General features: G+C 41.2%; 2 protein-coding genes across 3 annotated transcripts in view; one reads left to right on the top strand and one right to left on the bottom strand.

The window, feature by feature from the left end:
* LOC113035515 (cadherin-related 23) overlaps positions 1-15,204 on the top strand; it is a 34,847-nt gene extending 19,643 nt beyond the window's left edge. Inside the window, exons 11-36 of one of the 2 annotated variants that reach the window (XM_026191130.2) lie at positions 2,030-2,132; positions 2,665-2,790; positions 2,873-3,076; positions 3,261-3,719; positions 3,836-3,952; positions 4,039-4,263; positions 5,222-5,391; positions 5,813-5,950; positions 6,456-6,575; positions 6,939-7,116; positions 7,322-7,533; positions 7,987-8,181; positions 8,265-8,378; positions 8,497-8,626; positions 8,902-9,165; positions 9,247-9,408; positions 9,972-10,228; positions 10,305-10,402; positions 10,541-10,661; positions 10,757-10,836; positions 10,960-11,000; positions 11,142-11,202; positions 12,178-12,307; positions 12,470-12,589; positions 12,899-13,009; positions 13,398-15,204. In XM_026191130.2, the coding sequence (XP_026046915.2) occupies positions 2,030-2,132; positions 2,665-2,790; positions 2,873-3,076; positions 3,261-3,719; positions 3,836-3,952; positions 4,039-4,263; positions 5,222-5,391; positions 5,813-5,950; positions 6,456-6,575; positions 6,939-7,116; positions 7,322-7,533; positions 7,987-8,181; positions 8,265-8,378; positions 8,497-8,626; positions 8,902-9,165; positions 9,247-9,408; positions 9,972-10,228; positions 10,305-10,402; positions 10,541-10,661; positions 10,757-10,836; positions 10,960-11,000; positions 11,142-11,202; positions 12,178-12,307; positions 12,470-12,589; positions 12,899-13,009; positions 13,398-13,739 (4,278 nt within the window). In that variant the 3' untranslated portion in view covers positions 13,740-15,204. The remainder of the gene's footprint in view (positions 1-2,029; positions 2,133-2,664; positions 2,791-2,872; positions 3,077-3,260; positions 3,720-3,835; positions 3,953-4,038; positions 4,264-5,221; positions 5,392-5,812; positions 5,951-6,455; positions 6,576-6,938; positions 7,117-7,321; positions 7,534-7,986; positions 8,182-8,264; positions 8,379-8,496; positions 8,627-8,901; positions 9,166-9,246; positions 9,409-9,971; positions 10,229-10,304; positions 10,403-10,540; positions 10,662-10,756; positions 10,837-10,959; positions 11,001-11,141; positions 11,203-12,177; positions 12,308-12,469; positions 12,590-12,898; positions 13,010-13,397) is intronic. The other variant, XM_026191131.2, reaches the window with a different exon arrangement.
* Positions 15,205-15,467: 263 nt separating this feature from the next.
* eif3s6ip (eukaryotic translation initiation factor 3, subunit 6 interacting protein) lies at positions 15,468-20,377 on the bottom strand. Its single transcript, XM_026191135.2, has 15 exons — positions 20,220-20,377; positions 19,840-19,882; positions 19,493-19,703; positions 19,334-19,413; positions 19,048-19,109; positions 18,876-18,945; positions 18,715-18,788; positions 18,330-18,501; positions 18,026-18,180; positions 17,296-17,466; positions 16,936-17,069; positions 16,541-16,714; positions 16,161-16,350; positions 15,874-15,954; positions 15,468-15,653 (listed from the first exon to the last, which is right to left on the bottom strand). The coding sequence occupies exons 1-15, from the start codon at positions 20,241-20,243 to the stop codon at positions 15,582-15,584; spliced, it is 1,713 nt and encodes a 570-aa protein (XP_026046920.1). The 5' UTR covers positions 20,244-20,377; the 3' UTR covers positions 15,468-15,581.
* Positions 20,378-21,292: the final 915 nt, after the last annotated feature.

Here is a 21,292-nt window from a genome sequence, read left to right as displayed (position 1 = left end):
CCCATCTGCCTGCAAATAAAATAGTGTGTCTTTGCAGCTTATCTCGGGAATTTAACTGCAAGCATGGTTTTTAGGTTATGCACAAATAGTTGTTTCACGAAAGCACTTGCCATAATGTGAATGAAATGTAAATGAGCCCTTCAAACTCTGGGTGATTGCTTTAGTTTGAACGATGAACAAGGCACAAATGGGTAATATAGCCCTAAATCACAACAACAGTGACCTCAAGTTGATTTATATTGTACAATAACAGATGCCCACCATAACAGAGAGAAAACCCAACAATCAGACACGCCTACGAGCAAGCATTTGATGACAGTGGAAAGGAGAAACTCTTTTAACAGGAAAACTGCAACAGAACCAGGCTCTGGGAGGGGCGGCCAGCTTCTGCGTTGTGTTGGTGGTGAGTTCTGACTCACATGGACAAGCCAAATGCCTTCTGGAGAATAGATTTTATGGCCAGACGAGACATCATCAACTTCACCTGAAATCAGCAGCTTGATGTTTGAAACTTGACACAGCTGGGTGCTACAACAGGAAAATGATCCAAACACACATCAAAACTGGTTTTCCAGTGGATAAAGCAGTAAACGTTAGGCTTTTTGATTGGTGTTCCTAAAGCCCCAACCTTAACCCCATGCTTAAAACTAGCATGTGCCAGGAAACCAACTAAAGTATATGAATTCTACCAAATCTACCAAGGAGAATGGTCAAATATCCAGCCTAAGTTATGCAAAAGCTTGTTAATGTCTACCAAAAGCATGTATGCATGCTGTACTGGAAAAAGAAAACTTCGAAGTTTTAAAAGTTTAAAAGCCCATGTTTATCACAAGGTGACCTGGAGGCCAGCTTGAGGGAAAGGACCCAAAAGCAGACTCAGTAAGCTCAGCGATGAATTTACACTTGATTTATTCAGTGATATCAAAGCCATTTACAAACACCAAAACCCACAACAAGCCCACAAGATATTAAACAACTATTTACATGAATATGTACAATATGGGGAAGATGTGCGGAGCGTCAGTGAGGTGGAGGGGAGACTTCTTAGGGAAACTCAGGAGCGGAAGACGGGCACAGATGACTGGTTTAACCAGAACAGGATTACAGTCTCCTCCAGGGCACAGGGAGAACAGAGACAATGAGGCAAAGTGAGGCAGGAAATCTGAGGAGTGATTCAGTAGGTGTGGCTGCTTACTTGGATCAGAGCGGTTTTCCAATTGGGAGGCGTCGTCGTGAACCCAAGTGAATGGTTTTGTGGCAGGGAATCCAGAGCTTCAGTGGGCAGGGTGGAGGCAGTGATAGTGGAGGAAATCCACTGAGGGAGGTGAAGGAGATTGCCTGACTCCGCCTCAAGGTGGACCCAGGAAGAACACCGCCAGCCCCGACACACCCGGCACTCAGTTGTATGGTGACAAATTTACCATGACATTCATGCCCATGATGACTGTATATAAACCTTTGATCACAACTATAAAAGTTATATAATGTAACAAGTGCAAAGTGCAAACGGTGGATTCATGTAAGAAAAATAGAAAAACTTTCAATCTAAGGTTTTCTATGCCCATTTTGCTCTACTAGGTACAGTGATACGTGAGTTCAAATGAAGTTCATCTTTGAAAGTTACATAATTTTGATACTTTAAGAGTTATAAGACACTTCTGTTTATACCTATGTCCCACCTGTTTTTTGATACTTTACTTCCTGCATCGTGTTCATATGTGGTCTTTTTACTTAAAGCGAGAGTAACATAGTTCATCAAACTGCAGTTGTGAGGTTTTCTTTAAACGCACCATGCATCTGTGGGAAAAGGTGTGAAACTGTTCTTCTTGCCTGCAGAGATGTGAACCGCTAAGAGTCTGAATGCAGTCCACTAGTGCATGCAACAAAGTAGTGCAAAATCTGTCTGATCTGACGTCTGATATCTCTATATTAGTTTGCAGGTTGACTGACCTATATTTGTCTCTTGCTTGCTGTGTCACACAGTCTTCTAAGCATTTTCTTTCCATGAATCTTTTGTCCCACACACCAGGATTCAGACTTCTTGGTTATCACCATTTTGGATGAGAATGACAATAGGCCTGTGTTTACCAGGAGCAGCTACAGGGCTGAAATCACAGAAAACTCTGCTGCAGGTAGCATCCGTGTGTGTGTGGGTGTGTGTGTGTGTGTGTGTGTGTCTACCTTTGCAACCTATAACTGCATGGCAGAGCAACATGGTCTGTAGCACTGTCTAACCCACTTCCTGAATCTGTTTACACACAGTTCGTGTTCAGCAAAGGCTTTTTTTTTCACTTTGTCGAGTGATTTACAAATAGCCTTGTATTATAAATACACTTCAGATACACAAAATACATTTGTTCAAAACACAAATAACAAACACGTGACCTGGGGACAGTACAGAAGACTTCTTCCAAAAGTCCTTTACCTTGTAAGGACTGATGATCAATGTTATTTTTGAAATATTGTGAGACTAAAGTCAGCATAAGTGACAGGCCTAAATCTATCCCCAAACAAGGACTACTTTTTAAAGAAGAAGAGCAAAGAATTTTACGTGAATAATTTTCAGTGTGTAATAATTAAGATGACTTTTCTTTTTACCACATATTGATTTAAATTGGGAGGACAGCTTTTTCCTCATTCCTGACATCTTAGTCTGTCTTGTAGGAACCACTGTAACAGTTTTAAATGGACCAGTTCTAGCTGAGGATAAAGACATTGGACGTAATGCTGTGGTGAAGTACCGCCTGCTGGGACCCAGGGTGGACCTCTTCACCGTAGATGCTGATACTGGTAACATTGTGACTCTCCAGTAACAAGAAAGAAGATTTCTTTTTTTAAAAAGTGTGATGGTAAAGTCTGTATCTCCCTCCAGGTGTGATACTTGTGCGCCAGGGAGCAAAGTTGGACCGAGAGGCATTTCAGGAGCCTCGTGTAGAGCTGTTTCTGGTTGCGGAGGACATAGGAGGTTTAAACAACAGCGTACCTCTCACAGTTACCATCCTGGATCAAAATGACAACCCTCCTGTCTTTAGCCCGTCCAGTTTCAGCGTTCGACTTCCTGAAAACAGCCCGACTGGTGTGTGCATTGCTTTGTTTCTATGATCTGGGTCAGTGAGTGGGATGGGAGGAGGGACTTTGAAACAAAAGTATTACCCCTCCACTGTATGAGGTTTAGGGGCTTTTTGTCTTCGGTGTAGTGATACTTGATCACAATGTGTGTGTGTATATTTGCTCTCCAGTCATTACTTTGTCTCTTCCAGGTGTTGTGGTGACTCAACTGTCTGCCACCGATGCTGACTCTGGCTCTAACGGATGGCTGACGTATCGGTTGGAAAGTGGCGCAGAGGACCGCTTTGTGGTCGAAGCGCTGTCTGGCGCTGTCTTAGTGGGCAACACCACGCTTGACAGAGAGGAGCGCGGATCATACCGTCTTGTCATCATAGCAACTGACCGCGGCACACCCCCTTTGTCTGGCACGGCCACCCTGACTGTTATCCTGGATGATGTCAACGACTCACGGCCACGTTTTATACAGCCTGTAACCGTGATAAACGTCAATGAGTCCACTCCGCCCGGTGTGGTGGTAGCCACGCTGACTGCCGAGGACCCTGATCTGCATCCGCGGTTGGAGTATTACATTATTTCCGTGGAGGCAAAGGATGATGGGAACAACCCAGTGGATGGGCTCCAGGAGTCCTTTGGGATTGATCTACACACAGGTGAGACATATATTTCTACCGCGTTGTATGTTTAGATCTAAAAAGCTTTACTTTGAGTAATGATGATGGATACCGGCTATATCAGGTCTTTTGTGTGTCTTTATATGGACTTTCAGGCGCGGTATTTGTACGCAACCCTCTCAACAGAGAGCTGGTAGCTACATTTGAGATCATTGTGTCTGTACATGACAATGCCAGCGATGTTATTGACAGGTCAGGCAGTGTTCCCAATGGTAAGTGACTCTTTAACCTTCAGTTTATTATAAGTGACTTCCTAAGTAGTTTCCACTTATCTCTCATATCATGATCTCCTCTACAGCAAGATTAACCATCAACGTGTTGGATGTAAATGACAATGCTCCTCGTTTCCGGCCTTTTGGAGTGACTAACTTCACAGAGAAGATTTTAGAAGGAGCTCAGCCAGGCACAACGCTGTTGTCAGTGTCAGCTGTAGATCCAGACAAGGGTCCCAATGGCCAGATCATCTACCAACTGCTTCACTTGCCTCGAGGGGGATACGTTAGACTGGAGGACCCTTCAGTTGGTGGGCTGTCGTTGGCTGCATGCTGTCAACAAACGCAGCATGCACCAGTTTTAGATTTGCTTTCATTTAAGATGCTGTTACTTGGAACATCAAATAAAACAGAATGCAATGATTTGCTAATCTTATTTTATTCACAGTATACAACAAAAACACATGTTTGAACTGAAATATTTTTTATATTTAATGAAAAATATTAGCTCATTTTGAATTTGACATGTCTCAAAGAACTTGGGGTGGTGCCACATTTTGAAACATTTTGCAACTAATGAAGTAAACTGAGAGTAAACTCAGAAGTAAAGAGGGCAGAGGCAAAAAAACTGCATCTGTAAAAGGATTTCAGAATAATATTCCTTAATTTAAAATTGCAAACACTTTGAATGTCTCATAAGCTACAGAACAAAATAAGAAACTATTTCTCTTAAACTGGTACATTTTCTCAGTTTAAATAAGTTTTCTATAATAATAATGGATTGATATAGCGCTTTTCAAGGCACCCAAAGCGCTTTACAATACCACTATTCATTCACTCTCACATTCATACACTGGTGGAGGCAGCTACAGTTGTAGCTACAGCTGCCCTGGGGCAGACTGACAGAAGCGAGGCTGCCATATTGCGCCATCGGCCCCTCTGGCCAACACCAGTAGGCAAGTAGGATAAAGTGTCTTGCCCAGGGACACAACGACCAGGACAGAGAGCCCAGGGATCGAACCGGCGACCTTCCGGTTACAGATGCGATTCCCAACCGCCTGAGCCATGTTCTGTTCTGTGAAAATATGGGTTTATGAGATTTACAAGCTACTATTTACTAGCTTTATTTTTTTATTTGACTTGTTTTTATTGTAATTGTGTTTATATTATACTTTTCCGTACTTGTTGTCATGCAAATTTAAAATCTAAACACAGGCTATAGTATATGAATGTTGACCGTGACTATCATTGTGATACCATTTTTTCTAGGTAAGATCGTAGCCAACCAGACGGTGGATTTTGAGCAGGTTCAATGGCTGAATTTTACAATTCGTGCTCAGGACCACGGCACTCCTCCCAAGATTGCTGAGCTGCCAGTTTATCTGCGTATTGTAGATGTCAACGACAACAACCCTGTCTTTGTACAACCGTCATATCAGGTATTAAAGAGGACGTTAAGAAACACGAACACAATTGAAGCAAATTTGTGTAGGACTGTTGCTTAAAATGTTTCTATATTCTCTGTGATCACTGCTTAAACTTGATATTTGTGGAGATTTTAAGAGCCTACCGCAGGAGAAGTACAAGCCTCAGGATGCCAGTGTTATTAGTGTCATTAGTTACATCTATGTCTAAATTAAATAAAGTACCAGCGCACGTGAGCCCGAAAAGGACAAAACACAGCAAACCGAGAAATAACAAAGTCATTAAATTATGAATAAGAGCACACAAAATCCATGAAATTAATTCACCACAGTAAACTGCCACCAGTGTATTAACTGTAAAAATGAGCTTGCTTTGCAATGTCATCAAGCATTGTACTGCATGAGTGTTTTTTTGTTCTTTTTTTCTTGTTTGTAGGAGCCTGTGTTTGAGAATGTAGACTTAGGCACCACCATAGTTCGCGTCCGTGCTACAGATGCTGATTCTGGCCTCTTTGCAGTGATTGAGTACAGCCTGGTAGATGGAGAGGGCAAGTTTGGAATCAGACCATCTACTGTAAGTGAACTCATACACCAGCAAAATCTGATCTAGTGTAAATAAAATTGCTTTATTTTTGTTTCTGCAATTAGAGTTTTGTTTTAGCATTTCCTAGAAAATCCAAAATGACAAAGCTTTGCTTAAAGTGTAACAAAAACATCTCAGAGTAGTTACAGTAAATGTAACATTCCACTGTGTGAGATTTTAGTGGAAAGGTTAAAGCGAAGCAATCCATAACCTTTGAACAGCAGGTTCCACTGAAAATGTGGAATTTCTGTCCTCTGGGGAAAAAAATAAACATTTATTGAGTAGTGAGGAGTGTTTTACTGTGTTATCTCTCCTGGCAGGACTGAGGAGCATACTACCAGGAAACACAAGTTTATGCAAAAGGATCTAAAAATATCTACAGTACATATTTGACCGTATTTGACTTCTGTTCTGTCATAAACACAGAGTCAACTATATGTTCTCCCAGTCAACACTTTTACTTCTTCCCCTCATCATTCTTTCTCTTCTGCGTTAGGGAGAGATCTACATCCTGTCCCCTCTAGACAGAGAGACAAAGGATCACTACACTTTAACAGCTGTCGCCCGAGACAATCCCGGCGACAGTCCAAACAAGAGACGAGAGAACTCTGTCCAGGTAGAAATCGTAGTTCGTGATGGCAAAAATATTTGGTTTACACATAAACAATATTGTAAATATGTCTTTAGTATTTGGGTGATTCATTGAACCCTTATGGAAATGAGAAATAGGCCAATTTTACAAGTTGTGTTGTCAAAGTCAAAAAATAGCAAATCATGCAAACACTTGATCAAATACTTATTAAGGGTGTCGACCAGGAGAATCTATGAATTTGAAGCCAATGCTTATCTTATAATATATATATAATTTTTATAATTTGAACTATTGTTTTAACTGCGTGCTGAGCTAAACTCTGCAGATCTTAAAGCCCAAGCTAATACTATCCCTAATATCCTTTTGCATTATAATGTGTCAAATCAGGTCCTGGTGACTGTTCTCGATATCAACGACTTTCGGCCGCGCTTCTCAGAGCGAGTGTACAACACCAGTGTGTTTGAGAATGAGCCCAGTGGTACTTCCGTGATAACAATAAAGGCTACTGACCTGGATGAAGGCGAGAATGGTGCAGTACTCTACAACATGTTAGGACCCCATTCAGGTATGAAAACGCAAGATGCAATAAAATCCTCAATAGGGTCACATGACTAAATCTTTTCAATGAACTATGCTTTGAATTAAAAGTTACTACCTTAGGTACAGCTTGAATTCTTCCAATAAATATCCACACTTTACTTTTTAATCACTTGTATAATTGGTGGAAAGAGAATAGTATCACAACTTTGTCTTCTCTTGCGCTTTTTCAGATGCGTTCTCCCTGGATCCAAACACAGGACTGGTGCGATCTCGACGTCTGCTTCAGTCGTCAGAACGTTTCAACCTGACTGTGGTGGCTACAGACCAGGGGCGTCCCCCCCTATGGGGCACAGCGGACCTGATCATCATAGTCATAGATGTCAATGACAACAGACCTGTGTTTGTTAGGCCTGCCAATGGAACTATCATCCATATCTTAGAGGTACCATCTGCATTCACAGCCTTCTTTAAGTCATCGTTGTCAGCATGTGCTTTTGCCGTACGCTTCTGTTGTGCAAGGATATATATGTCCTGATTTCTTTACTCTAGTGCTACTATAATGCTCAAAAGAAATGAGTCACTGGTTTTACTGTGAAGAGTTGAACTTATACTTTTACTTCCTTTTTAATACACTGCTAATAAAATGTATTTCATGTGGATTAGTCATATTTGTCTGACACTCCATCAGTATCATAAATGGCTCTAATAAAATAACCCTTATTGTGGTTTGGTTGTGGTCTTTCAAGAGTTGTTTATCTTCCAACTGAGAGACATCATACCATATCACAATATAGAAACCTCTCATAAACCACAGATTTCTTGCATTTGAGTAATATAGATAGGTTATTTAGTTCAAGTCACACAAACACTCACTGCCCTTCTTTGCTCTGTACAGGAACAACGTCCAGAACTGGTGGTGTATGAAGTGCATGCTACAGATGCTGATGAGGGGCTCAATGGAGAAGTGCGCTATGCCTTCCTGCAGACGGGAGCCGGTAACAGAGACTGGGAAAACTTTCACATTGATGCCGTGACTGGAGTCATTACTACTACTGCAAAGCTTGACCGAGAGAAGCAGGCCTTGCTTAGCGTGAGTCACCAGAGTTTGTTTGTGTTTTCAGTTGGTGTAATTGTAGGTATGTGACGCTAACCCTGTGCAAACTGTTCTCTCAGCTTATTATTGTGGCCCGTGACATGGGCCAGCCAGTGCCTTATGAGACCACACAGCCTCTGCAGGTGGCGCTGTCGGACATCGACGACAATGAGCCTGTCTTCCTCAAACCGCCTGTGAGCACACAGATCTAGGAATACATCATAAATGTGGTCATCTGTACATAAGAGATTGTGTTCATGTGTTTTTATGTAATATTTTCCCATGGTCTGTGTGTGTGTGTGCACTTCCCAGCGTGGTGGCTTGCCTTACCAGAAGCTGACAGTGCCTGAGCACTCCCCTCCAGGAACCACTGTGGGCAACATAACCAGAGCTGTGGACGCCGATGAGGGCTCCAATGCAATCGTCTACTACTTTATTGCAGGTCACTCGGTGCTTTACACACAGTAGCATGTTTTTGCTGTTAATTGTGATTTTTTTTCTCAGTCACTTCAATAACTGATGTAGCCAAAGTCTTGAATTTAGGAAGATTATAAACAAGTTTTTCTCAACTTATTGTATCTCTATTGTGTGGCCATATGAAAGTCCTTGTACTTCAAAAGCTTGAGAATAATGAAGACATTTGTATGGATCTAGCTGTCTTTGTTCGCTCTTTGAAGCTTCAGTGTTTAATGTGGCCAAATGTGTCTCTTCCTGAAGGAGGAAACAGCGACGGAAACTTTGGCTTGAGTCTAGATGGAGAGTTAAAAGTGCTCAAAGATCTGGACCGAGAGGAGATCCCAGTCTACTCCATCATAATCAAGGCTTCCAGCAACAAGAGCTGGACTCCCCCCAGGGGTCAGAGGTCATTACGGGCTAAAGCTCTGGATCCGGCTCAAGACCCCAGTCTGCTGGATGTCCGGATTGAACTGGAAGACATCAATGACCAGACACCACGCTTCATGAAGACAGAGTACACTGCAGGTAACCTGCTTTCCTGCATAAATCTGTATGATGGACTATGTGATGCCGACATTTACTTTATACATTTCTTTCTTGTTTTAGGAGTTGCAGCAAACGCCAAAGTGGGCTCAGAGCTTATCAAGTTGGTGGCTATAGATAATGATATAGGCAACAACAGCGTGGTCCAGTACCACATTGTTACGATCCGCTACTTCCACTCACAGAGCAACGGCAGTGAGGATGTTGGCAATATGTTCATCATCGGTGCGTTTCTATAATGCATTGCTGTAATGCAAATCCTCTGAAGGGAGAACCAAAATGCATTGTATTTTAATCTTGGGTACATTTTGACCTGTGAGAAAAAAGAAATTTAAGAAACTTGCACAACAAGTATTTCTGAATTCTAGAGGGCAAAAACACTGTGTAGCAATGGCGAGAGATTTAAAGTAAATGCAGATGTCAAATATCTCATAATAAAAACTTGATGAAAAACTGTTCACATATTGTTTTAAAAGATAAGGACGACTCTGTCACAAATGAGTAAGTTCAGACTTTGAACTCGTTTGCAAACAAATTATAGGAATTGAAATGGCTTCAATAAAACCGAGTTAACAAATAGTAACAGCGTTCTCACACATGAACATTTTGCTTCCCGTAACCATTTTCCCACGCAGACGCAGAGAAAGTTACTTAAACCACCGCCTATTTTCAGATCTTTTCTGCATGGTTTCAGTTGTACTGGTGTACATACAGTGACAAAAGTCTTTTTGCTCCCGAGTGAAGCAAATTTCTTACACAGAAACAATGCTGTCCCTTGATTTCCCCAGGTTTGACAGATGGCATCATCCGCACTTACGATCTCTTCACAGCCTTTAATCCCGGCTACTTTCAGCTTGAGATTTTGGCATGTGATTTTGCTGGACACAGCACAACAACTAATGTGAATATCTATATTCTCCGGGATGACCAGAGGGTCAAGATAGTCTTCAATGAGATTCCCGATTTTGTTCGTGCAAACCAGGAAGATTTCATCAACCTGCTCTCCAACATCACCGGTGCTATTGTCAATTTAGATGACATACAGGTTAGGCTTTCTTAGAGAAATGCTTTGATTTGTTTGCAGTGTGTAGATATCTGACATCTTTGACCCTTTTTTTCAGTTTCATGTGGACAAGAAGGGCAGAGTGAGCTATGTTCAGACTGATATGCTCATCCACGTTGTCAACAATCAGACCAACACCATCCTAGACGTTGAAAGGTCGTGTATGCACTAGCGCTCCAAAGCAGCGTGGTTGCACTTTGATTCACATACACTAGGAATAATAAGGCCAGTGCAATAAGGCCTTTTTTATATAAGGACTACACATTCTGAACCGATTTTTTTAATACTTTCCAGGGTTATTCAGATGATCGATGAAAACAAAGAGCAGCTGAGAAACCTGTTCAGAAAATACAATGTTGTGGACGTCCAGCCAGCTGTTGGGGACAAACTGCCAGACGACATCTCTACTCTGCAGGTGTGCAAAGCTGCCAACTCTGGAAGTCTCCAGCCTGCTGCAGATGTTATTTGGTTTTGGTGCTTTTAAGGTGTCTTTCTTTTTCTCTTTCACAGCTGGTCATCATTATCTTGGCTGTGCTGCTGTGCTTTGCGGGGATTTTGTTTGTCACAATGAATTGGCATTATCGCAGAGTGTAAGAATTTTGTATTAAGGCACATTTGTTTACATTGTTTGAAACTCGCTCAGTCACGCTACCAGTCTGAGCAGCTGATCAACATGTTTATGATCTCATAATGTGTCTTTTTGTTTGACGCAGACATGAGAGGAAGTTGAAAGCAATTGTCGCAGGATCAACAGGTGAGAAGCAGCTCGACTGATGGGACGGTCCCTTTATCTGTTGATCAGGAAATGACTTTGCTATCTGCTGATGTACAGTACAAAATATCAGTTAACTCAAAGCTGTTTTTCCATTACATTGAACTTTCCTCTACCTCACAGGAAACCAGGGACTAATGGATATCCTGGACATGCCCAACACTAACAAGTACTCCTTTGAGGGGTAAGATAATAGCTTTATTTTTACATTTTACTGGCTAACATTATTTACAAGAAGTTCTCACTTACAACAAAGTTCTCACTTGATTTTTGTTGTTTGACAACTTCTGTTTTTTCAGGCATGCCTCTCCTTGACTTAGAAAACAATAAACAAATAAATGCTTAATAAGTGTATTTATTAATAATATAACAGAGGAGGTTAACAGACACTGCAACAAAGGACAGAAGAAGAGCAGGGCACAGGAGAGAGACAAGACACTTGACAATAATGAAAGACAGTGATACAGGAGGGGAAGTAAAACTAAACACTAGACACCACTAGATTTTATCAAAATAAAACAGGAAGTAAGCGCCATAACTAAACGTTTTAACTTAATCTTAAGCTACAAGAGGGAACAAATTAAAAGGACCAAATTATAACAAGAATTAAATGCTCCAAAATGCTCAAGAAAATAAAAAGACCAGTATACAAAACTAGTGAACAACCTAAAAAGTTGAAAGTTAAAAATCATCGTCCTGCAACCCCAAGAAATATTATTGGAATTTAATTCCCCACAAAACCCTAAAGTGTTGTTTTAACGTGTGACAGCAAGACTAACATGTTAATTAGTAAGTGTTAAGTGTAAGTAAGTGTTATCTCTGCATAGCTCCGGGCTAGCTGTTTCCAGTGTCATTATATCAAACTAAGCTAACTGCACATTAGCTTTATAATTAGCTTACAGACAAAATAGTTGTAAAAATCATAGTTAACTGCATTGTCATGACTATTTGAGCTGTTTTCACCATAATTAGGTATCCTCAGCATTTCTATAGCACAACAAATTATGAGAAAAGAGACACATAATCCAATCATTTCTTTCCTTTCTCCATAGATCAGGAAGTTCATTTGAATTAACCATTTTCTTGAAGCTTATTTTGATGCCTTCAAAGGCAAGGTCCTTTGTATAACCTCTCACTGATGGATTTAATGCTTCTGCAGGGCCAATCCAGTGTGGCTGGACCCATTCTGTCGCAACCTTGAGTTGGCTGCTCAGGCTGACCATGAGGATGACCTGCCTGAGAACCTGAGTGAGATAACTGACCTGTGGAACAGCCCCGCACGCACTCACGTCAGTACCAACATCCATTTGTATTTCTCAATAACACCCCAAGTATATTAATAGATACAATTTTGCTATGTGTTTTAATACTCAAGAGATGTAGAATATGGGAGTTTGTATCGTTTACCATGAAATACTCTACCATAACGTTTTCATCATTTGTTCTCACAGGGCACATTTGGTCGAGAGCCTCAAGCGAAACCTGAGGATGATTGTTACTTGAGGGCAGCAATTCAGGAGTACGACAACATTGCTAAACTGGGCCATATCATGAGAGAGGGCCCTATCAAGGTGAGACCAGGAGTAATGCACTCACACATGCGCATACTTTCTTTTTTATTTTTGCTCCATCCATCTCATAATTGTCGGGACAGTTTCTTTTCCCAGAACTCAAGCCTTCCCCTATTTTTAAGAAGTGGAGGAGGTCCTGAGTATAAAATATAGAGGCAGACCCTGAGGACTCTATTATAGGCTTTTAACGTGCCTTCAGGGATAGGCCTTCCTGCTCTGGATTCTTATTTATCTGTCCTGTGACAGCGCGGGTGTGCAAAGGTGGATGGTGTTACATACTATGTTTGATCATGACTGCCATCCTGTCAGGGTTCCCTGCTCAAGGTGGTCCTGGACGACTACCTGAGACTGAAAAAGCTCTTTGCAGCACGGCTTGTCACAGCATCCACAACCGAAGGAGACATCTCATCTGTCACTGAGGTGGGCTACAAAAAACGGACGAGCTCTCTGCACCTGCTGAAGGTGTTCCTGTCTGCTGGAGAATGATCTTCTGTTTCTCTCAGTTCCCTTTCTGACAGCTTGTCTGAGTACTCTGACATGATTCCTTCCTGCTGGTTCTCCTTTCTCGTGTACTGTGAACCAGACTTCAGGTCAAACAGAGTTTAAGCTTAAAATTTGCTGATTATTTGTTTCAAGTGTTTTTCTTCCAGTGACCTACTAATTTCACTTCTGTTTCATTCCACTGATTTACTCCTTTCTAGCACCTTGTCAAAGCTATTTCTTTGTCAACCTAATGCATTTTAATCCCAGCATTAATAGCTAGCAGCTTCATTCACTCTCCCTCTCCTCTCCTGTCCTCCTTTAACAGCTGATCCAGAGCGATTTGGATGACGAGGACGATGAGCATCTGGGTATGGGTGGAGGTCGGGGCACTCTCCGTTTCAAGCACAAGCTTCCTGTGGAGTTGAAAGGGTCTGAGGGTGTGCACGTGGTCCACGGCAGCACAGGCACGCTCCTCACGTCTGACCTCAACAGCCTGCCTGAGGACGACCAGCGGGCCCTGGCACGTTCTCTGGAGGCACTAAATTCTGATGGGGTGCTGTACTCTGAGCGCAACGCCCGTACAGAGTCTGCAAAGTCCACCCCGATGCACCGCCACAAGGATGGGGACACCCTGTCTGAGAGTCCGCTGGAGATCACAGAGTTATGACTAGCCGAGGCCTCGCTGGTCTGAGAGCAAACCACGACTCGTGTGTGTGTGTGTGTGTCCTTGTGCCTTCACACCGCCACCCTGATAAGTTTGGGAAGGACTGGAGGAGCAGTGTGTGTAGTCTAGGGAACATCATCATCGAACGTCAGTGCATCATTGAGACATCCCGATAAAGGACGAACGCAGCACTGGGTCAGCGTCGGTGGATCTTGCATTGGAAACGGTCCCATGTTGGATTTTGTCAAGAGATGGTTTATTTAAAAAGAAAACATATTAATAAAGGAAAGTGACAAGCTTGACACTTTCCTTCAGCGAGACAGAAAAAAAAACTGGTTTCATCAACTTTTATTTGAAGAGCTGAGTGGAAAAGAGGGACTAAGCCTCCCTGTGGGAGAAGCTTGTTGAACCACGACCTTAAAATCGTCAGAAGGTGCCTCATTCTCACTAAACTTTTTGAAGGCATGCCTGGACTGCAGACACTCACACAAACGCACACACACACACTCAAAATAAATAAATAGAATAAAAATGATGCTACACACACTCAGACCAGCGGATGGCCGTCAATGGGAGACTGAGACAATAACAATTCCTTATCACGCTGATATTTTTCCTTATTGAAAGATGCCTATGTCTGTGTTGAATGAGATATTAGATGTTGTTGTTGGGACTTTATTGATGAACACTTTATGGATACAGGGGAACCTCTGTATTTTCCCAGTGATGCTCACGGAGTGGCGTTTTCACCTCACACAAAGGGATGAGGAGGCCTGAGCTCTTTTTGATCGTCTGAAGAGCAGCAGAGAACATTCAGACTCTAGTCCAGCTCACTTTTAAGGGCATAACTGTGTCAGTCACAGTTAAAGCAAGAACCTGCATAAGAAGAGGAAGACTTCTTAAATGATGAACATGGTGGATGAAGGATGACTGTTATCTGGTACTGGGGTTACAGGGAGTAAATAAATCTTTGATATTAAGGGCAGTTAGAGAAAGCCTTGATAAAGACTTATAAATGGGGGAAACTATGAATTATCCCATTTTCTAGACATAAAGAAGGCATTGTGCCCAGAGACTTTACACTGCCACCTGAGGGAGTAAAAGTCATGCTCCAATGAGCAATGTTTGCTTTATTTTTTTATTTTCTAGAATATGTGACGGAATTAAAAGATATTTTTGAAGAAAAAAAAAATATGCTGGCTTACCAAAATCGGTAGGGAACAACTTTGGATGTTTGAGTATGTGTATTTTGTGCTATGGTGACATGTCGTTCTGTTTTCCTTTGCAGGACAACTAATGCTGTTTCTGATGAGTGGTGTGTTTTAAAAAATAATGATTTTTTATATTCCCATTTTGTAAGTTTTTATTTCTTTGTCATTTTTGTCACCAGCCCTGAGATCTGTGTTGGGAAATGTTGTGGGATGGTCTGTGGTAATAAAAAGACTTATGCAATGGCCTCTGACCTCAATAGATGTTGCCATATGTCTGGTGTCTGATGCAGCAGAACGAGCTCAGGCAGGAACAAAAAGCTTGGGAATCTGAAAATAAACATTAATAAACCTAAATATTAGTCCCCCAGTTACCTCACAGTTGACGTCTGTTCTACCCGCAAACAAAAGCTTAAGTAGGAACATAACACTACAAAAGAAGACTTAGCAACTGTGGTGAGGTGGTAAATACTGCCTCCTAGTGGAACACACCTGGTATTAGGGAGCAAAAACATACAAGTAATTAGTTTGCACTCCAATCCATCCTTTTATTGTTATTAGATTACATAGAAAATTTTTCATTAATAATAGCTGTCAAAAAACTGGAAGGAGGCATTAGAAGACGTGATGTGATGTCTCATCGGCCTGTAGCGGTTCCTGATGTCACAGTGGTAGCAGTGGTTGACATCTTCTTCAGAGTCCTGTTCAACTGTAGGGACACAAGAAGTGATCATTAGTCCTGTATTCAAAATCTTTTCAGTGCGGGGCAAACCAAAGGAGCAGGTGATGTTTTTAATTTTAATATTAGAGACAACTGTTTAATTTCCAAACTTTTAATATTCAAATTAGATTGTTACACCTTGTAATAGTTAGCATCTGAAACATATTAAATATTTTCCCATTCAGAGGCATTATGGACGATTGCTTACCTCCTCAAACTTGTGGATCTGTCTGATGAAAAAGTCTCCATACCGACGAGCGACTTTGGTGTCGGCAATGTGGATCATGTCCTGTGGGGAAAATGCCATCAAATATAAAGTACAACAAGCCACATCCACATATCTAACTTCTGTAAAACTTAATTTAAATCTTATGCTTAATTTTACCCAAACTAAACACCTGAGGCATTCCTCAGAGCCATCCAGCCCTGTGACATGCTATTTAAACAGCAGCACAGAAACATCAAAAAGAGCACTTTCATTTAAAAGATGTTCACCTTGTCAATGTAAAAGTCGACCTCAGACGCAGACTGGAACTCTCCGTCCAGCGCTGAGATGCCGCTGGTCCACACCAGATTCTTCATCTTGTGTTTGAAGACGAGCAGCTGAATGCGGAACTCCTGCTCTGTCATGTCCAGAAATCCGGCCAGCTTGGCTACTGGCATGGTGGTGTACAGCTTCAAGAAGCTACAATGACATATTGTGACTTAGATGACATGTATAAGCACTCAGACACAATCTAATAGTTCATGTAAAGGATTTAAATATGTAAAGTGTGGCAAAACGTTTGGAGGAGATTCAGGATATTTTTGTACATTACTCCAGCTTTTACAGGTAAAACTACAACCTCCACATACTCACAAGTTGGGGGACTCACCTTCGAATGGTGGAGAGCTGGGCCTGCTGCTGCACCTCCTCAGCAAAGACCTTCAACTGCTGTTGAAAAGGTTCTTTGTGGTAGTTCGGGTGGACGTTGTCGTAGTTTGGCACTACAGGTGACAAGAACTTGGGACAGGCAAAGCTGAACAGCTCCTCGAACACCTGCAGATCTCTGAGATGGTAAAAGTAACATTTGCATCAAAAGAAATGTTTGAGGCTACGAGCACAAATGCTAATAAAGTCATACATTACTGATTCCATATCCCATAAGCAAAGCTCCACACTTTATATAACATTCTACATAATACAAAATCATAACAGTAAAACAGAAAAGGACTGACTCACAACTTAAACAAATATGTTGTAAAGCAAGGCAGTGAGTGTAGGTCTTACCCCTTTTGCATGCGGAGCATCTTATCTCCGTACTTCTCCCTCAGCTGGGTGTGGATGCTCTCGTCGATGCGCATCGGGTACATGGTCAGAGCGATAGCCAGCAGGCCGTGCATCTGCTCATTTTGTTTGTTAATCTGAAGAAAACATATAGGTATTATGACACCTGTTCCAAACATAATACTGTTTGATCATCCAACACAATGAGAGTGCCTGATTATTATTCACATGTCAAAGCATTTTAAAGAAAATCAGCGCATCCCAAATGTTGCTGTCTGAAGTTCTCTCACCACGTTCTGTACAGACATAAGTAAAAGAACCTACAGCTAAAGATAAGACAATAAAACCACTGCTGTTACTGACCATCTCATATTTATACGTTGACCTCTGGAACATGTTTCTTGTTCTCTGGATATAGAGCAGGATGTTAGCAAAGACTCGAATGGCATCCTGGTAGCGCCTCATCATAAGGTAGGCAAAACCCACATAGTAATATGTGGTGATTTGGCACTCTGGAACACGCGAGTACATACTCTGAAAGATAGGGAGAAAAAAAATATATGCAGAAATATGAATTACAGAGAAAATGAGCAGTTTCATTTTTTAATGTTTAATTTCAACAGATCAGCCAAACTTTATTTGTTGCTACAAAGGTTGATTTAATAGAAACTTTAAACTCTGAGATGAAATGAATTATATGACCCCGTGCTACTGAAGAACTGAGAACTGTGAATTATGTATTTGCTTTATAAAGTATTATAATAGTTATTCATTGTTAATGTGTCAGGTAAATTAATGAGTTCCTTCTTTTTTACTGCAACTTCACTTTGCCCACATTAAATTTCATGAGCATAAAGACTGATAAAGCAGAAACTGTGTCGAGTCAAATTATCACAAGAATCCTCGGAGAATATCGTTTGTTTGTTTTAAATTAAAAACATCAGTATCTGTCAGCATTGTATCAATCCTTCTAGGACAAGAGGAAACAACACCAACAACACATTTCCATAATGACACTCAATCCCAGCGCTCATCATCACTAGTGGGAGCAGACCAGACCTCTCTCTACATGAGGTCTTAAATAAGGTCGTACCTTCTTATTGAGCTCAATGTTCTCCAGGACTTTGATGGCCTGGTAATAGTCACCAAGCAGAGAGTGAAGCCTCAAAAGCCCGACCAAGCTGAAGTAACCCAACATCTTGTACAGAGAGTGACGTCCATATTCTCCAGCCACGCTTTCTGGGTCTCCTGCATTACAAGAACACATAACATGTTCACGACCTATACAGTCCTGGACTCTAAAGCCTTAAATTGACATAATTCAAGATTTTAAAATAATTAGGTTTCTATGAATACTCCATTGTTTCTATAAATATCATAAAAACACTCTTCTTTACCTCCACTTGTGTAGACCTCAAGCTGACGGTTGATGTTGCTCTTGTCCACCAGGGAGTGGAGAACATTGAGGACACTGTGGACGTTCCAGATCTTCGGGTTGCTCCTCAGGAACTCAATTTCCTCCTCAGACTTTTTGGCTGTCTTACAGCGGTACTGACTGAACGACTGAAACTGAAGGTGGAAGAGATGTTTGTTAGTGGATTTTAAATATGCTTTCTAGCCACGTGGACTAGTGATCATTAAAGACCATGAATATCTTCATTAATATGTCACCTATCTGGTGCTTAAAGTAATGATAACATTAACAACAACAGCTATCAGCCCTTTTCTTTATTTGGATCTTATTGATTGTTGAGCATGCACTCTAAAAACACTGTAATGTACCTGGTAGATAAACTCATCAATGATGTCCCAGAGCCACTGGTTTGGCAGCTCCAAGGGGGCCGGCCCATCAGCATCTGTTTAGAGTCAACAATGATCTCATATAGCTGCTGTTCTTGCACTAACGGATCAGAGAAAATGTATGGACAATATGTGCTCCTTACTGAGAATGTAGTTGAAGAGGTTGCAGTAATTGTAGTAGGACTCAAATCTCTGGTCCAAAGTTGGTCCACCCTGATTATACAGAAAATATTTTTTTCCAACCAAATTCTAGAAAGTTTTTTGGACAGTGATAAAAAAGACACAGACGACTGTTCATATTTAGCAGCTACTCACGCTGACTTTAGCGTAGATGTGTCTGTAATAGAGTTCTTTGTAGAGAATGAGAAACACGGCATCTGCAAAACACAAGAGACAAAAACAACATGAAACATCTCCACTGAACCACACAAAGGAGGCCTAAAACTCTTATAAAATCTTAAATATATAAATAAATAATAATAATCTTAAGCGGTGCAAGTTTATCTTTTTTTTTTTAAAATCACACTCAAACAATAAAGAATAAAAATGATACTATCCATACAAAATCAAAAGTAGAACAAGTAATGGATAACGCTCTCACCATTGCCAACAAGTGATGCGATGGCCTCAGCCTCTGGCCAGGGAGAGGTCTTGAAGAAACGGTCAGTCAACTTGTTCCAGCTTAATAGGTAAGAGCATGAAAAAGTCAGCATATTGATCACGCACGGTGTGAGAGTTATGTGCACAGAGTTAAGTTTACCTGTTTTCATAGACGTCCTGGATCTCGTAGATCTTCTGCTCAATGCTCTCACTAGACACCCGGTTGGACTGCAGCTCATAAACCTTCTGGTCAATCAAGTCAGAGATGGTTTTGTGGAAATACTGCAGAAAGTTCTTGATCACCTCTGGGATGACATGGTAGGTCTGCTGCTCATACTGCCTCTCGTAGGCAAGGTCTGCTTTAGGGTCACCTGCAAGGAAAATTAAAAGAACATCCTTTAATCTGCTCTAAAAGTTACTTATGTTGTGTGACTGACTAAACAAGAGGATTGTATCTGTAAAAATAGATAGTATGAGTATAAAAGGGATGGTTATTTGTATACTTACCAGTGTGCAGATCGTAGTCGTTTGTGTAGGAGTAAGGATCGTACTGTAAGGAAACAAAGCAATCAGGCATTTGTTACTGATACAGCTACAGCATCTGATATTGATCTGCCCAGCGAGAAACGACCACCTGATCGATTATATAGTGATATTTTATAATAATAAAAATGCACTAAAAAGAGTTACAGACAATTAGCTACTTTTTTGGTTGCATTGTCTTAAAGCAGGGTTTAAGAGTAAATTTATATCACACTAACTCATTGAAGCCACTGTTATACTATGCCGGTGGAGTCGAGCTAGCTACACAGCTACCTAGCTAACAGTGTGCCATTGTTATTGCAGTCAAAACGTACAAATGTCTGATGGAGTAAATGTGTACTTACATCCTCTTCGTCGTGGTATGACATTGTATTAGCTATTAGTCCAAGCTAGTTTAGATGCTGGAGTGAAAAAAGAGAATATGTGCTCAATTAGCTACCGCCGCTAAACCACGCAGCTGGCGGTGGAGAGATGGGAAGAAGCGGAAGGAAGTAGCTGTGACGTAGGAGTGACACGCATCGTAATTGGAGCACTATGGGAAATTGAGTTTGTTGTTCACGAAAAGAAACACTTGATTCTCAAACTTTCGCATATCTCTTCTAAAAGCCAAAAAATATGTAGAGGGTGGTGAATTTAAAAACGAATAACCATTTCTTTCCGCGTTTTTTTCTTCTTAAGTTTCTCTTAGGGAATGAAACCTGTGTAACTGAGAACAAGAGCAAGCTAGGGCTCTGATTAGGGTTTCATAAATGTATTTTATGAACCTCATTGTTTTGCTAGTGTCTGTTCGTGAGACGGCATCTGTCCATTTGTTTACAGCTGTGCTTTTCACTCACCATAATGTATTGTAAAGATGACTAATGATACTAATTCGGCTACACCAGTTTTGACCAAACATATATTCGGGAAACAAACGGACTCTTGGCGAGACATGCCTTCCTACTGAAGGGCTTCTTGTGCAGGTACTGAAAAACAAACCACCAAGAGGAACAGATATAATTTGAGGCTTTATGTTCTTATTTGTCACGTTTCTTTGATTCTTGCACAAAAAAAATGTATGTTGAAAACTCAGCCTAATTTTTCTAGTGGAGAATAAAATAAACTTGTGGAAAACACAGTACGCGGAGTTCTGACAAACGCAAAAGTCAGAACTGACTGTGTAGAATTTCGAAATCCCCGACAGCTATTTGACCATATGAAGTGTATCGAGCAGGCTGTGAAGACTATCATCTACCGTTAGGTGGCGTTATAGTCGTAATGGGACGCTCTGAAACGTTGCACTAGTGGCCGTGGACTCGGCGAATGGAGAGTTATTGGGAAGAAACTGCAAACTGATTCGTGCTCATACAGCATATAGTTACAAAGCTGAGAATGGTTTAATGGTTTGCCAAAATATCTGTTATTCTAGGCGCCCCTT

The sequence above is a fragment of the Astatotilapia calliptera genome, chromosome 13 (genome assembly GCF_964374335.1).
Source record: "Astatotilapia calliptera chromosome 13, fAstCal68.1, whole genome shotgun sequence".
In the NCBI taxonomy this organism is placed as follows: Eukaryota; Metazoa; Chordata; class Actinopteri; order Cichliformes; family Cichlidae; genus Astatotilapia; species Astatotilapia calliptera.
This window is presented reverse-complemented; position numbering and strand designations above follow the sequence as displayed.